Raw genomic sequence first — 17,648 nt, 5'->3', positions numbered from 1 at the left:
CGATTTACATAAAAAAAAAAAAAATACACAAAAAAACAGTTTTAACCTTAAAATATTTTAAACATGCCCTCCATTATGAGATAAATGCCACAAGAACATGGTAAAAACATGAAAAACACAATTTTCATTAGAGTGGGTCTTAAAGTTACCTTCATTGTAATACACACAGAAGTGCAACATGAACTTCAAAGTGTTTTTGATTCATATGAGGTATGATTTGGTGTAACATTATTAGCTACTAATAACATTATTTACTCTGGTAAAAGCCCTGAAATCATAATTCATATTCAGTTTAATCCATCGAAATAAAAATAATAGCCATTTACTTTTAACAATAACATTTTGAGTCATAAGTATTTTTAATACTCAAGCTTTGGACATGTAATGTGTAAAATATTACTCAAAAGTCATTAGGGATGTCTTGCATATGGACGCCACCAACGGGCTACTTATTTTTTTTCTTGTGATAATGAGATAGTTGATGTCGTTATCACAAAATAACAAATTTTGCTATGTCGTAATGTTGAAATGTTGTTCACCTTTCGGCTTATCCCATTAGTGGTCGCCACAGTGAATCAGCACCCACTACTTTGCTTCGATTTGGCAGAGTTTTTACACCGGATGCCCTTCCTGACGCAATGCTGTATTTGAAAGGCACAGGGGAACCCAGTTAGGCGGCAGCGTCAAGGGTCTTGCCTAGGGGACCCAATCTGGATGGAGATCAATGGACAACCCGGGGCGTGAACCCAGGTTTCCTGCATGGCAGCCCTACACTTTTCATTTTTCTACAATCTGCAGCAAAACAAAGCAGTTTGTCAAAGAAAATGTCCAATATAGAAGAACTGATCAATTTATTAATAATTTAAATCGTGGTTTGACTGCAGTAATGCTCATAAAGTCCAAATAAGTCACCGTCATTTGAGGAGAACAGCTGCATCTGCGCAGGCGGCTGCTGTTCAGTCATCCTGCAGTTTTTGTCAATTTCATCAGTGACCAGATGACTATCTACAGAGTGATGCATGATTGTTTTTCTGTCTACAAACAGATATACAGCAATCACCAATAAAAATACACATTTTTGTGTTCTCCTTCTATCAAGAAATCTAATGGTTTTGTCATAACGAATTAAAACATTTTATTGTGATAACAAGATAGATGTCATTATCATGAGTAAATGAAAAAAAAAGAATGACATTATCATAAAAAAGCAAGGTAGGCTGTTGCTGCTCACGTACTTATACTACTTTGTTTCAACACAAAAAATGTTACTGTAATACATTACTTTTGTAATGAGTTACTCACAACACTGAATATACGGATACATATGTATGAATAAACATAATTTGTATTAATTAGGATGGAAAAGTATAGCAGCAGATGAAACCCAGCATAGATGGCAGCAGCAAGAAGACTTTGGAAAAAAAACCGTAGCGTTTATGCCAGAGTCAGCTGGATATTAAGACACTGCTGAGCAGAGAGGCCGAGTAAGACACAACATTTTCTAATTGGAAAAGACACCCTCTTCTCACACATGGGATGATCTCGCTCACACTGATGCACTCTCAGTCGGCTCTGCGGTCTCCCACAGAGACCTGTAATCAGAGATTATATATAGAATGGTCTCACATACACTTATTAACAAAAGAACAAATTTGTTTAAAAGTGAAATGATTCATAAAGTATATCCGCTGTGATGTTGTCTAATCCCGTCTGACTGAATATCATCAGCAAATACTGCACATACTTCTCCCCATGGTTAGTCATATGCTTGCATGTACTCGCATGCACACATTCATTTTTACAAAAATAGACAAGCATAAAGGATCCAGCTGAGCCTTGAGTGGAGCTTGGGACAGAGTAAAAAACACGCGGTGCAATATAATTTGCAGAAGCATCACACAGTGTCGTCGAAGTGAGAAGCAACACAATGTGGATTTGTCCGCTGTCTTTTAACTGCGTAGAATAAGTTAATTCAACAATTCTGCCTTTCATCTTTTATTTATTAGTTGTTAGTGAATTGCTTAGCATTATATATTAATTAATATTTGGTTATTGATTTTTGAACTTGGCATATTTTTTCAATATATTTGTTGTACATTCTTGTATTGCAAAAAAAATATAACCTGCAATAAACAATCAAAATTTCTAAAATGCAAAATAGTCAAGTAAGACTCACTTAAACTGTTTGTAATGGCATTAATGTGTTCTTTCAAGAGAAAGGCCTCAAAACTCAAAATGTAAAGTCAAAACAATCATTGCAGTTTCCTGATTTGAGTTTCCTCTTTAACTATTTCAACTGATCACTTTTTTTAATCAATAGTTTCAACCAATAATCTTTTTTCAGACTTCTGCTGTTTTGTGTTTTCAGAAGCAAATATCCAGGTTAAAGTTTAATTTATTTGTCAGTCAAAATAACAAAAGTATACATACCTGAAACTCACACTATTTAAGGATTAGTAGCACGTGTGTTAAAAGTTGGTAAAATGCATTGCTGAATCCTAAAATGAGTTTAACACTTCTAGCAATCCTTGACCGTTATCATTTTCTTCTAACATAGGTTAAAAAACATCAAATTTCCAGTTAAGAATAAAGAAAATGTCACTTTAAATCTTCACTGTGAGCTTCACAAACTTAAGGCTGGCTTTGTTCACAAGCCTTGGGTGTTTCTCCTTGGACGGTTCCCACAGAGCCAGTCAGAAAAAAAATGGGCTTTTATGGGTTTTAAAGAGCCTGGAGCTAATTTTTTAGGCAGGGACTGAGCTGAGTGGCCACATAACAAGCAGTATTAGATAAAAGGACTTGTTTTGAACTGTGAATCATGCAATATCATGCAATGAAAATGTAGAGCTTGAAAATAGCATAGTGTCTCTCTTAATATCCTGAGTTGTTTATTTATGCTACTATTTTAGATATTTTTTAATTTAGTTGGAATTGAAGTAGAGTTTATTGTGAAAATGGTAATGTAAGGACAACTTCTCAAATCAAAGATTAATAAGGCATGTTTTTGTTTTAAGGTATAGCCGTTCTGTCAGAATCAGATGCCATGTCCTCTAAAGGAGGCATACTTTGACTATCAAGCTGTTTTAATGAAGAGGAATACCTCCAATTCTAAAAATATGGTTTACAATGAGAAATGGATGGACTGGCTTCTCCAAATATGAAACATTAAACCACCTTAAATTGACCAGTTAAGGTCTCCTGGAGTCTTGTCATGTATGCTACACAAGTGCTCTGTAAAGAGAAAGCTGAGCTAAAAGGCAAAGCTGCCAATTTAACAGTCTCTCTGCATTTCCATCCCTCACCTATGGTCAGAAGCTGTGGGTTGCGACCAAAGAATGAAATGGTGAAGGCAAGTGGCGGAAATGAGTTTCCTGTGAAGGGTGGCAGGGCGTAACCTTATAGATAGGGTGAAGAACTCAGTCAACTAGAAGGGACACAGCAAATGATAGATGTTACATCACAGCAAAAGGAGATATCTGAAGAAAAAAGTTAAGCTGTATAGAGTTTAATGAATATATTTGACAGTTTTTAAATGTCTACAGGGTCATAGAAAGTATATTAAAGCCATATTTTCTAGAATAAGTGCAAAGTATAGAAGGATTGAAATTTTGTTTTATTTTACATTAGTTTAGTTTTTTTAAATCTCTATATATTAAGAATCAGACATGACTTTGTTTCACACTAAAATAGTGATGTACAACATGTTTTAAACTGAGTTCAAATAACCTTTTCATCCAAAGAAACAGTTGGACTCTTGTTTTTTATATTTGATAATAACAGTTACAGATTAAAAATGACATTAACGTGATTAAAGCTATTTTGTCTGTGATTAATTAATCGTGATTGATGCAATAATTTGATAGCCCTAAAGAAAAAATTTCTTGGATTGTTGAATACTAAAAAGAAATATGCACAATTTTTCATATCAGCAAGACCTGCTACTTATCTAGAAATAAGACCAGGGCTGTGATTCTGTCTTTTTTCTATATAACTTCACATTAACGTTTCCTTGTGGAGGAATTGATTGTCTCTGAAGGAAACATATCCTGCAAAAGAGAAAAATCAAAAACAGGAAGAGGCTCCAAGCTGCACAGAATGCTAGCAAACAAGGAATTCAGAGAGCAGGGAAGAAAGGAAAGCAGAAAGGATGCTAAGGTTAATCAGAAAGTTAACCCTGCCATATCTAGTTAGTTTTATATTTTCTTCTTTTCTGTGTCTGGAGAGTTCAATTCGCCATTAGATTCACTGCCTGGAGCTTGGCTTGTGCTCACTCTTTAGTCACAGATGCACTTTATGTTGGAGATGAGTTTAATGGCAGCATTAAACATCCATAGCTTGAGGTGCTGAATGCAGATGACTGCACTGTCTGTCAGGTGGAAAGGGAGAGTGACGAATGAGGGTGATCATTCAGTCCTAGCTGCGGTGTTACGTTGTACTTCACTTACGCAAGCATGCAGGCATTACACAAAGATGTCTGCATTTCACGGAATAACACAGTCATAGACACAAATTGGATTGTCCTCATAAATGTGTTCTTTGTTGTCAGTAAAAATTTAATGAGGAAAGAGCTGGCAGAAGCGATTGACTGCTTTTTTCCACGTGTCTCAGTGTTTAAGTGCCCCTTACGATTATCATCCCTGAGACAATGCACTTTTTATTGATGATTGACAGAGGTGTACCCCCCGCTCCTTGCTGCTGCTTGGGATAATGTACTTGAATCCCACATCATTTATCTGACAAGCTGTCATTATTTCACTATTCACACACTAACTGAATATTATGTAAACCTGGAGATCGAAGTGTGTGTGTGTGTCTAGCTTGTTGGCTCTGTGTGCAGTGTTTATTGTCTGTGTGGGTGTTAGGATACATGTGAGTAGGTGTTTTTCAGTGCTGATGAGCCACCAGCTTAGTAATAAAAAAAAAAAAACTGGTAAAATAATGAAAGTCATAAAAAGGTGGATAATTGTCTTTTTTCAGTTTGTGAAATGGATCACTCATAACACAGCTGTTGGAAAAATGGCCTCTGAGAGGAAAGAGGTGCGTCAAACAGATGGAGGGGACAGTGCAAATTAGGGGCAAAAACCCTGTATGTCAGAGAAGATAAGAGAAAGTGGAAACATTATATTGGGCATAAAGTAGGTTAAAAATGAGTATGTTGTTAAAAAAAGGAGTCGCTCTCCATTATTTTAGTTTGTTTTTAATTTTTTTCTGAGAGGACTGACGGGGTAAAAACAATTTGCCACACCAATACATCAATTAAAGTGCAACTCTCTGCAGCTGAACATGCAGTACCGGTTATGACCACTAGCAGGTGTGAAGGGAAATCTAGAAATTCAAATGAGTATTTTGTCGACTCGTATATTTTCTTAACTCCTCATCACAGAGCAGTATTATTTGCAGTGACATGCTGGGTGTAGTCTGCACTGTGGGGGGTGGGGGGTGAGCTAGTAGAGAGTTATAAAAAGGAGAAATGGAGTGAGAGCGTCTTGCTACCCGCTCATGACAGTAACAAGACAGATGATGCTGAGTGGAGGAACGGCCTCCCTCCCTGTACAACATCTATCATCACTGAACAGACTTGTCTTCTACTGTGCTGTGCGTTTCTCCATGTGTGTGTTTGTTTGTTTGCTTGTATGTGTGGGGTAATTACCCACACATGAGACTCATGGTTTGCTAGAAATGGACACAGACAGACACATACACTGTTCTGTGTCCATCATTTCTAAGGATTGAAAATGTTGACCTAAATTCACATTCTTAAATTTATTTGTTGAAATAATTAAAATAGTTCAATTGTAAAGAGAAACATCATTATAAAAAAGTTATTTTTACTACTGTTTGTTACTTTCTTATATAGTTTTATTATAATTCCGTTGCTGTTATTTAGCTTTTTAAAGTCATGTTCACTGATTGTTTTTGCAAGTAGATAATTCAGATTTTGCCTGTTGCATTATTAGTGTTTCACATTTATTTCTAGTTTTAGTACATTATGGTGAGTCTTTTGTTGTCTTTTTTCATTTTGTTTAATAATATAAACTATATTTTTGTCAAAAAGCATTACATTTTCTAAGTTTGTACATTTTGGGTCTTCATAAACATCCAAGCTTAAGAATTTTACAATGCTAGCGTATAGTAGTCTTCTTTAACAATAATAAATAGGACGAGCCCTTAGTACATTTTTTTTAACAAAACAGTTTTCTTTGTTAATTTTTTTTACTAATTTTTCCAAAAACATTTAGCATTTTTTTCAATTTATAAACTTTTGAAAGGAAAATTGCATTGCATATATAATTTCATGTTTTCAATGAACTCAAGTTGTTTGTTTGTTCCATCTATTTCTGCCATGGTGTAAGAAATCCAACTTTTTTACTCTTATTCCGTCTGCGCAGAGCTGGGTGATTGTTAACCTTTAACTTCTGTAAAAGCCAAACAAAGACAAGAGAAGACACGTGCAGAATGATGGTAAAGAGGGGAAAAAAAGCAAAATTTCAAAAGAAAAACAAAAAATACAGCAAAAAAACACTCAACAAGTCAAAAACAACTTGCATTGCAAATGTTATATTTATTTAGACTTAAATAATCCCAGCTAAACAGCTGACTGGTATAATGTAAAGAATCCCTGGAGAATGTTTTCTCTCGTTGGAGATGTATGGCAGAATAAAAGAAAACAACAAAAACAAATGGTGCCATTTAAAAGGGGTAAAAAGCTACTTGACAGACAGCACTCACCTGTCCTCAAAAGACTGCCTGTTTCGTCGACATTTGTCGGAGGTACTCAGCAGAGTCCTCGGGGGACAGCTCGGGCCTTGACACTGCAATGGACTAGTAAAGTGGTTGTTACAATAAAAGGGAAAAACTGGAGAAGTGGAAAGGGGAGAGCTGTTGAGTTGGAAGACAAGAGCTCAGAAGAAGGGTGGTGTGGTGCCGGATAATGGAAGAGCTGAATGGAAGCAGTGGTAAGGGTGCTAATACTGTGAATAGTAAAATGACAAAAAAGAGGGCTGGGCAGATAGGTGGTGGAAATAGGAGCAGGGATGACAGCGTATACACAAAAGAGGGCTGAGACAGGGAACCAGTAGAGTGATCTTCAAGGTGGTGACTGACTGAGTAGACTTTTTGGATGGCTGGTAGGGATTTTTATTTTTGTGATATATTATTTTGTCTAAAATCACTCACTATTTCCCGGTTGTGCACCATTTTATAGTGCTGTCTGAATCTACAAAATGCCCCAGTGCCCTGGAAATTTCTCAAAAGTCTCCAAAAACTATTGTGCATAAATTCTTGCTAGATTTGGGAATATAGAACACAATGTAATGCAGTTGAACAATGTGTCATTTTAAAAATTGTGTCCACATTTTTTATTTTTATTTCTTTGTGAATTATCCAAGTTTTCATCCTCGGAACACAGTGGATTCATAAATTTTCTGTGTGAAATGGCAAAATGTTTTTTTTTTGTTGCAAAGTACGAATTGCATTAAAATTCAGGGCGCTAAATAGTCCTGGACTATATATGCTTTTAGGGGTTAGGCAATAGTAACTCAGTTTGAGGGAAGAATATAATGGAATGGAATAGAATAGAATATTTTGATGTTGATATTGTAACCTGTACAGCAAACATTTAAATGCTCATTTGTTGTAAACTATAAATTGCACAGTTCCTTCCTGGAATAACTAGCTGTGCTACCTTGTGGCTTTAAGTGCATTTATTACTGTAAGGTAAAACTGTGTCTGACTCCGTGTATTTATTGTCTCTTAACATTTTATACCATTGTTTACTTGACTGTTTTCTTTGGTATCATGACACAAGACTTTTTTTTTCTTTTTTAATTAAGCTAGGTCTGTCGTAAACGTGTTAATCCACGCAATTATCAAAAAAAAATTAACGCATTCATATTTATTAATGCAAATTAATTACACTCCGCGAAGCAGTCGTGTTCTGCCGGTTCAGGCTTCCATACCGTGAATTAATTTCTGATAATGCTCACTTTGTCTGGCATTATCCCACTTATAACATGGTCACTTACTAAATAAAAAACATATTTAATTGATTTTTAGTACTTGATTGTTGTTATTTTCTAGTTTTAGATCGCTTCGTCACAAAAGGTGGACCATTTGATAGGTAATGCAGCCCCTGAGTTGGCAAAGGTCTCGACTGCAGCAGCGAAGGAAAGCAATATATTTCACGATTGTCACGATAGGCTTACTAAAGCATCAGTTCAAAGAGAAAGTTCACCTCGTGCCCCTTGTTTTTGTCCAGATCAAGTTTGTTTTGAAGAAGTCTGCACATATTGAATGTTGTGACCGGAACTTCTTTTCCAGGTGTGCATCCACACCCAGCAGCCAATCAGAATGGAGTATTCACCCGGACCATTTAAAGTGCAGAAAAACAATGTTTGTTTCTTATGGCTGTATGTCAGCATCTTTGATTTCTTGGACTAATACTTCAGTCAAAAGTCTTTAGTGTTCTGCTTATCTTACTGTTTTTGTGGTTTGTACAGACAAATTGAACTTCCGAGTTAACACTTTATAAATATAAATTTCAGACAATAAAAATGAAGAGAAACATTTTCTCTCTGGCCCGTTTTTATACAAAAGCTTCATATTGTCTCATAAAATTTAATTAATAAAACATTGTGATTAATTGTAGTTAATCACAACCCAAAAGTGTGATTAATTTTTTTATCGATTGATAGCACTCACTTAAACATACTTAAGACAGAAAAATTGAATGAATCTCACTTAAAAAAAAAAAAAATTATACCTGACTTAGACGTAAATTGACTTAATTTTTCTTCATAGACAAGAATTTCACTCAATTTCGTTGTTAATGTACAATGACATTAAAGTTATTCTATTCTATTTTATTCTAATCAGTTGAAAACTAATGTAAGACCAGGAATCCTCTTGAGAACTCCTGCTCCTCTCAGCACTCGCCTTCTGCTCTTTTACCCTTTGTTGGAACTGAATTTAAGACAACTAACAGGCCAAACAAGAGACCAGAGACAGTCGGCTTCAGGAACCTGTTTACTGTTTAATGGAGTGTGTTTCCAAAAGGGACAGTTAATTAAGAGTCCTTAACTGATTTCCTCTACTTCCTTGTGTTAATAAATCTGAATCAAGCCCCACTACCACATCCAGTTGTCACAGATTTAAAGAGGGTTACATAGTTATTTGTTAGCAATTCATTATCGGGTCACTAATAAAGTTACATTTTTAGTGTAGTTTACTCTCTCCAAGTAAAGTTACAGTTTTTTTTTCTTGGAGTGTGCACTACTCTTTTAGATGTCCTACATACTCAGTGACAGGCACAAACATGTTCTTTTTTTTGCCAACAAGTGTTAACAGTAAGGGATGGTGGTGATTCTTATTGGTAGACATTTTTTGGGAGTTGTATTTTTTATGAAAATGTGCAAACATGTAAAAAAAAATCAAGTAAATGAATAAACTATATTGATCCTACGTATATCGGTGTATTAAGCTTCTCAATTCCATCGGTGGGTGTGCCTGGTTGGACCTTGCTTACAACACTCCTCTGGGACATCCGCTTCTCTTGACTGTCCCTCTCCTGGGGGTGGGCGGCTCCTGCCTCGCTCCTCCCTGGACCGTCTGTGGCGGGGGCGGGCAGTTGTCTGGAGCGTGAGGGCGGGTCTCCCTTGTGGGCCCTGGCTCGTACCTTGGGTGGGGCGGTGGGATGCTCAATACTCCTGGAGGGTGGTGGGCTGCTCGTCTGGGGTTGGGGGGCCTTCCTGGCGCGGTGGGGGGGCTGCTCTTCAGGCTGGGTTTAGGCCTGCACTCTCTGTGCTCTTGTGCCTTCCTGCTCTCAGGCGTGGGGGGCCTCTGCAGCGAGCTTGCATGTCCTAGTCTGGGCATCTGGTGGGCGGATTCCCTCCGCGGCCCCAGTGGCAGGTGTAGGGGGCTCTTGGCTGCTGCCTCGGCAAGGGGGTCTTGGTGTGGGGATGGCTGGGCGCTCTCCTTCATTGTACATTCCATCATCATCCACATCAGCAAAACAGAAACATTCACCGGAGCACAGGTGTCAGCTCACCTTTGCACCTATAGTATGCGTGACAGAATGAAAGACTTTACATGCTGGCTGTTTTATGATGTTACCCCCTCTGTTACCATGTTCACTTTTCTTTTGTGCTCTTAACCCCCCCCCCTGTTGGACAGGACAAGTAAAGAAAAAACAAAAAATAACTTCTCAATAGGCTTCAATAAAGAGTGAAAATAGTAATAAAGAAGTAGTTGAACTAATACTTCGTAGAAATTAAGTTTAACCACAAACTGGAGCTGCTTAGTTTACACTATCTATGTTCAGTTAAGCTTAAAGCTTTAGATCAGTTATAGTGTTTTCATGCTGGCTTGAACTATCATTACATTTCTGAATTATTTTCCTCTCCTACAGGGAACCCAGCCGACCAACCAGTCTGCTGCCTGCTGAGTGGAGCATGGGGCTTGGTCTCAGTAAAGAAGAGGAACTCTTACCGTCAGGACTGGAGGCCCTTCCATTCAGACTAATGCAACAGGACTGCACTGCTGTCAAGACCCTGCTTTTAAGACTCCGACGGACACTCCAGGAGGTGGGTTGTTTTTTAGTACTCGCGCTGCTACAAAAAGACAAAATATGTTTTATACAGGTGCTTGGATTGAAATGAGTGAACTAAACCTGTGACAAAAGCTTCACTTTGAGTGATCTTAGTGCATTTGACAGCACAGAGCTGTATAAGTAAAGTAAAAGGGTTTTACTTGCTACCAATTTATTTCAATGCTCCTGTTGCAATGTTTTAGTGCCGGTTTTAATCAGTTCTATGAAACCCTGTTTCATTTGTTCCAACTTTTAATTGTCTCCTTATTTGCTTTGCTCTGTAAATTTATGCAGATTGTTAATTAGCATTGGGGAAACTTGGAGACCTGTTGTTTGTCGTTACGCTCCTCTTCCTCTTTGCCTTTCAGCTGCTCCCTTTAGGGGTTGCCACAATGAATCATCTGTCACCATCCTAGCATTGTCTTCTGCATTCTCCTTGCTTACACCATGGCTTGTACATCATGTCTTCCTTCACTTACTTCCATGAGCTTTCTTTTTCGTCTTCCTCAAGGCCTTCCTTTATGGCAGCAATCAACAATACTTTTAATCTTTTAATTTTGTCACATATCACAACTAAAACCTTCCTCCACCCTTTCCAACCTACTTGCACCCACCTCTTGACCTCTGACAAAGAACACAATGTCATCTGCAAATCCACAGAGATTCCTATCTAACCTCATTTGTCAGTCTGTCCATCACATCAGCAAAAAAGGCTCAAAGCTGATCTTTGGTGCAGTCCCGTCTCCACCTTGAACTCTTCTGTCATACATCCCACTACTCTCTTCCAGCTCTCATACATGTCCTGCACAGCTTGACTGTGCACTTTTCACACTCTAAATGCGCATAAACACTCACAGTAGCCATTAATCATTCTGCCACTTTACAAGGCATGCTCTTTAAAAGCTTTATCCAACTTTCCTGTAAAGAAAATCTTTTGTCGGTCTGCTCTAATGCCAGTTCACTGTAAATGTTTGAAATCCAGTAAATTCAAATTAAAATTGATTCATTCGGCAGATGCTTTTATCAAAAACGACATGAATGAGTTGCATACCGAGCAAAACTAATTCAGCTAAAATCCCATTCAATTAGAGAAGGCCTTTTAAAACAGATGTTGATGTTTCGTGTGTAGAAAACTGATCCTTACCAAAGTGTCTAAGCATAGGTGTCATGAAAACCATATTTAGAAACACAGATTACATAAAAGAAAGATGAATGTGAGCATAGATGTTTTAGTAAAACTTTGAAGTCTGAACCGTCTTTGAATTGTGGTCAGGAGAATTTGTATTTTTTTATTTTCCTTAGATCCTTTTACTGTTCACCTTTTTGTTTTTCTCTTAGAGTCACTGCTAGGAAGACAGAAGAACAGTAAAATAACAAGTTGTAGAAGAACACAGACTAAATATTGATAGAGAAGCTAACAGGAGAGCAGAGAGAATAAGGGAGGTACACAGCAGCAGGAAAATGACTATGAAAAGGGAGGAATACTTTGGCCCTTTTGTTTTCTTTGTTGTGTCATTATCTTTCAAATTATGTTCTATCAACAGATATGGACCTTTCTCCTGCAGGGGACGTTGACTCAGCTTGTGTGTTTTCTTTCTGTTCCTTTTGCTCTTGTCGTGAGCCCCAGACTTCACTTCTCTATTTTTATTGTCATCTAATTTTTTCCACCCCATTTCCATAAGATAAAAGCACATTGTTTCTTTGTGATTTAACATCATTCGTATTCCTTTTGACTTGACTTTTAAAAAAGGAACATGCATAATCAAGCAAATTAGGTGAATTTTGAAGATATGCATGCAGTTGTTCCAAAAATGTCTGTAAAGTCTAAAAGTAACAGCATTTAGGCTCCTTAATTTGTTTTAAGTTGTTGTCCTGCAGTTACAAAACACTTTTTTTTCATTAAATAAATGCCCTTGACCAACAGGAAACAGCATCTGTGAATCCTCTGCTCACTTCAAATTATTTTTCTTTCAGCAGCTTATCCTGTTGGTTGCCCTGAGGGACATTTTTAATCTTACACTGTCAACCTGTGTGTTAACAGTAGCTAAGACAATGATCCCCATTTGTCAATGTCAGTCCTGGTGTCTAGGTGTTCCCCCTGCAAGCTCACAGTCCTTTGCAGACAGTGTGGTACTGTATACAATCACGTCCACCCTCAAGCCGAGGCCTGATTAACTTGAACTCCTGAAGCCGCTGCTTGACCTGTTCAGTAAACAGTTTCATTTTGGAAGAAGGAATGGGTTGTACATACGCATTGCTTCTCAACGTCTACTAACATTTCAAAGGATTCCTACAGCTAAACTCTGTGTCACTGTGCAGTGAAAGGCTCTAACAGTATTTCTGATTTAAGATCTTTTCAGTGTTTGGCAGAGAACTAATGCGCAAGACATTATTTTGAAAATGGGATCGTTTTCCTATAAAAGCCAAATGTCAGTGAGAGCAGGTGAAAAAAAAAAAAACTGAGCGTCCGCTCTTTTATTTCAAGGTTCTTTTCCTGATTTAAGGGATGTGTGAGTGTGATTAAAGGTGTGAATCAACTACAAAACCTGCTTTTCTTTCTAAGGCTATTCATCATCTGTAGACATTCAGTTTCAGTGTTGTGCTAGTCATTAAATTCACGACTCCCCAGCAGCCAATTTTTAAATCTGAAAGGCTTTTTACTGAGCCACAACTAATTGTGGGGACAGTTGTGTGTTCAAGCCTGTGGGACAGAGGTGACCTTAAAGAGAAGGTGTTTGTGTTCAAGAAAAGGAGTGAGATGCGGCGTCAGTGGGAGCGTGTGTGTGTTTGGGTGTCAGTGAGTACACGGCTGTCCCTCTACATAGGAAAAGGCATTGATCACTGATGACACAATGTGGGCCTGGCGCCATAGCACACCTATAATTCTGATAGGGAGGTGTGCGTCTTTAAAAGGTCAGCCAAACCAATAAACCATCAGGTTTAAGGTTTTAAAAATACTTCAGGCTGCAATGTTTCACAGAGCTTAGGTAAAGTGGTCCAGAAATGTTATGTTGCACTCTTTAAAGCTCATTTTTATTTCACTCTGTGATTCTTGACACCTCTCTCAAACAATATACCTGTAAAGGGTCAGCATGTGGGAAGAAATAACTAAAGTTCCAGCTGTGCTTGGGGTTTAACCTCTTTAAAAATTCTCTTTGCCTTCTTGTTTTGACTTCACCAAATGCTGTCATATAAATGCTGAAGTACCTCAATAGCAGCAGTCCTGGCTGAAGACGTCCTCTGCTGTGTCACAATCTGTCTTAATATAAGCTTTCACAGCTGACATTTAGACCACAGCCTGCTTTTTTTCTTTAGAAGACTCCTATGTTTGTGTGTGCATGTGAGAACGGGTCGGAATATGCATTCATGCCTGTGTGGACCTTATGGTGTTTGTAGGAACAGTATGTATGTTTTTTTTTATTTTTTATTTATTTATTTTTTTGTGGGTCCCTCTCTTGTTGGTCTCTCTTTTACCTTGCCTTCTTGTTATGAGTGTCAAAGATTATATAAAAAAAGATTTTAAATGAGCTGATATTTGGAAACAAAGGGTTAAAGTTGTAAAAATATGTAATAAAAAGGTAAAATGATCCTTTTACATATCGTTAGAGGATTGCAGCTCAGGAAAAAGTTCTGCATCTTAAGTATAGATCTTTTATTTTAGTGTCAAAAATGTCTTCTAATTCCTAGTGTGATACAAGAAAACAATGCCTGTAGTATCCCCTGTTTTCTTAAGAAATGTCTTAAAACTGTTGAGACCTATGTTAGGTGTAAGGTTGATGCTGAGAACATCATTGATTTACTGTCGACAAGGTAGATATTGCATTTGTTATCGTGTTGCATCCACATGATTATTCTTCATTTTGATGCTGCTCTGTTTGTGTTTCTGTCTTTTGCAGAGCACCGAGACGAGTCCTGCCAGCAGCCTTCAGTCTTTACCAATCAGCCCATGCAGTGAAAAATCACTCCCGTTTAAGGTAACCTAAAGCAGAAATACGTTTTTTTCAGTGTATTGCTTTTTTAAAAATGTAATATCTTTGTCAAACATTTAAAATGTGATGGATTGGTGACCTGTCCAGGGTCTGCCTTTCACCCAACAGTTGCTAGGATAGACTCCGGCAGCCCCGTGACTCCAAGAGGGATTAAGCGGGTTTAAAAGCTAAATAGATGGAGTTAATTACATGGTGTAACTGACATCTCTCTTTCAACATTGAGAAAAAACTCTTCTCTACATCCAAATGTTACTTCTCTTTTTTCATCTGTTCTGAGTTCATAATTTTAGTTAGTGAATTATAATTAACAAAAAATAGTAAAGATGTAACTCACTATTGTACATTATTTTTGAAAATTGAACTACATTCCATCATATCCTGGCTATAGTAAGGCTCAGAACCCTCAAACTTGGTTCTGATACTTGTTAAAGTCACATAAGTTGTCACGCATCTTAATGTGTGAAATTTGTTCTATACATTAAAGCAAGTATGTCTGGAGCATATGAGCCGCAGAATCTGCCACACTCCGGAACCATTCGGTGGTTTAACCCCCCAATGCGACCCCTTAATGCTATGTATCCAGCAAGGAGGCTTTGGGTCCCGTTTTTAAAATCTTTGGTATGAATCAATGGTGGATTTGAACCCATGACCTACCAGACTCAGGGTGGACACTCTTCCACTGCGTTAGTCAGTTGTTTTTCCAAAAATGTTTTTCTTTTTTGTGGATGTGTGTTATTCAAATAGATACAAATGTCTCCATCACAAACCAGACTTGATAAAATACATAGATTTTATCAGCAAAAAAAGGAACTTAGTTAGGTGCTGCTGTTCACTTCCCATAGCAAGTTATCCCAGACACTTCCTACTTCAGACTGAAGTGTTAATCAGTTTTGTCCAGTAACTGCACATATTCTGTGCACAGCTTTGTGTTTGCAGTGCGATTATTACATCTCCAAACACTACTAAACGGCTGGCTGGCTTTAAAATGATTTATAAAGTAAGCGAATGCACAATTTAAACAGTATCGGTCTTGTAGTGTTGATGTGTGAACCCTTTAACAGCTTATGTTACAGTTTGTCCACTGGATCCATCTGGTTTGTTCTGCAAGCATTCTTTGTGCTATTGTGTTTTACCCTCTATAAGTCCTATTTGATAGTGTATTTCTTTTAGCTTTCATGGATTGTTTTTTGCCCTTAGAACCAATTTTTTTCAACCTTCTGGCTCCTGAGAATCAATAAAAAAAGTCTTTTCATATCTTGCAGTGAAAAAGAATTTTGCCCTTCTTTCACTTTTACAGTATAGACTATAGCTTTTTGTTTGACTCACAGTGAATTATTTTAAATTAATGAGCATTAACTATCTTAGTTACAGTGGATATTCATGAGCATATATTCAACTTCAGATTAATCATCACTAATATTACAGAGACAGTAAACTTTTCAGTCAAAGGAGCAAAGCAGCTGCTTTATTTTTCTGTTCGCATATAACTTTTTTTCTTCCTCAAATTTTATCTGTATCACACTAATTAACAGCCTTTTTCCATGCCAGCTTAGAAAAATATGACATAATCAGAAAAGAGGGATAAGAACAGTAGTGTAAGGCATGCAGGGTGAAGGGGAGAATGTCACCAGGAAATGAATACTAAAAAGAGGCACTGAAAAGCAAGTGAGGTGAGAATAAATTGAGTAAGACAGGGGCAAAGTGGCTTGCTTGTCTACATTCCTTGTCTTGCCAAACTCCAGACCTCTTTTGTCAATCAAATGTGTGGAAGCTGTGTGATCTGGAGACGATTTATCACCTGCAAGAAGCATTTTTTAAGTAGTCGCTAAAGTATCCAGTTGCATACACTGTGAGATTGAGAATTGGGTAAAAATAAGCAAAGACAAGGTTTTAGCAAGCTTTTCCTGGGATCTTTTAAAATAGAGACATTTCCTTCAAATGTTATAAATTGGTTTATATCTGGGATGCATGATAATATTAGTATTGGTAGATAATTCAGAAAAAAGGGAGTTGTTGGTGTACCGGCAGACACATCCGTTTTTGCCCATAAGTCTTTCAGACACAGTTGTGCTGTGATCATAAGGCCGTGATGACAGTAAACACAGCAGTGTGCCGGGAACAGATATCAAGATGCTGGGCGTGCGGTGAAAACCTGTTTATTACTTGTTTGTGTGCAATAGAAACATAAAACTGAAAATAAAGGAATAAAGACCCACTCCGATCTTCTTTTGATCTATAGAAAAAGTGTTCCTGGCAGTCTTTTAATTGACTATGCCTACAATTTTTTTGCCAAAATCAGCAAACCTGTGTTATTTTCAAGGACAAAGTTTCTGCAGAGCAGCAGTAGTTCATTAATAAATAACTCTGAGTTTTGGGCGGGATCGTTGGCATGGAGAAACCCCACCCCTCCCTCCAAGACCATTGGTGTGGAGCAACCCTGCCCTCTTACCCCCTCATTGGAGAACAGAGTGTAGCAGGGAACTTGCTGTCCTTTCTACGTCTCAAATAATCTGCTTTCCAACCGGGGTTTTACGTCTGCTCCTGATTCACAACAATTTGAATGAAGAAATGCTCACAAATGCAATTTTTAAGTTTAATTTTCTTTATATATGTCCTCCATCATCAGGAAAATGCTACAAGAACATGTTAAAAACATCAAAAACACAATTTTCATGTCTTTAGACATCAGATATTTGTGAGTTTAAGTAAGATCAGTATATTTTCTATTCTATAAAATAACATTTTAACTTGAATAAAACAAACATTTATGAGAGAATAAAAAGGTCAACTTCCCTCTTCAAGCTCATTGTTAAAACAAAAGTCAGATATACATGTGGGTGATTAAAAGTCAGGGAAGATCAGTGACTCCCCTTATTTTTGGTAGCATCACATTCAGCATTTATGATGGGCACATTCCTTAAGCGTCGGTGCTCTTTCTGTCATCTGCAATCAAAACGTTCACAGCTGAGCAACTGCAGACTAGAATGAACAACTAAGAAACTTGATAATGCAGCTGCAGTACAGTTTGATGAAACTGCAGCAGTGAATCAGTTAATGGTTGTGTAGAAGAGAAA

General features: G+C 37.5%; 1 protein-coding gene across 4 annotated transcripts in view; it reads left to right on the top strand.

The window, feature by feature from the left end:
- Positions 1–17,648, top strand: part of ccser1 (coiled-coil serine-rich protein 1) — a 118,676-nt gene that overhangs the window by 29,776 nt on the left and 71,252 nt on the right. For all 4 annotated transcript variants that reach the window (XM_024275555.2, XM_024275554.2, XM_024275556.2 and 1 more), the window contains exons 7-8: positions 10,406–10,580; positions 14,482–14,559. In XM_024275555.2, coding sequence (XP_024131323.1) covers positions 10,406–10,580; positions 14,482–14,559 — 253 coding nt within the window. The remainder of the gene's footprint in view (positions 1–10,405; positions 10,581–14,481; positions 14,560–17,648) is intronic.

Source organism: Oryzias melastigma, linkage group LG9 (genome assembly GCF_002922805.2).
Source record: "Oryzias melastigma strain HK-1 linkage group LG9, ASM292280v2, whole genome shotgun sequence".
Taxonomy (NCBI): Eukaryota; Metazoa; Chordata; class Actinopteri; order Beloniformes; family Adrianichthyidae; genus Oryzias; species Oryzias melastigma.
Note: the sequence above shows the minus strand (reverse complement) of the source record. Positions and strands in the feature narration are given on the sequence as shown.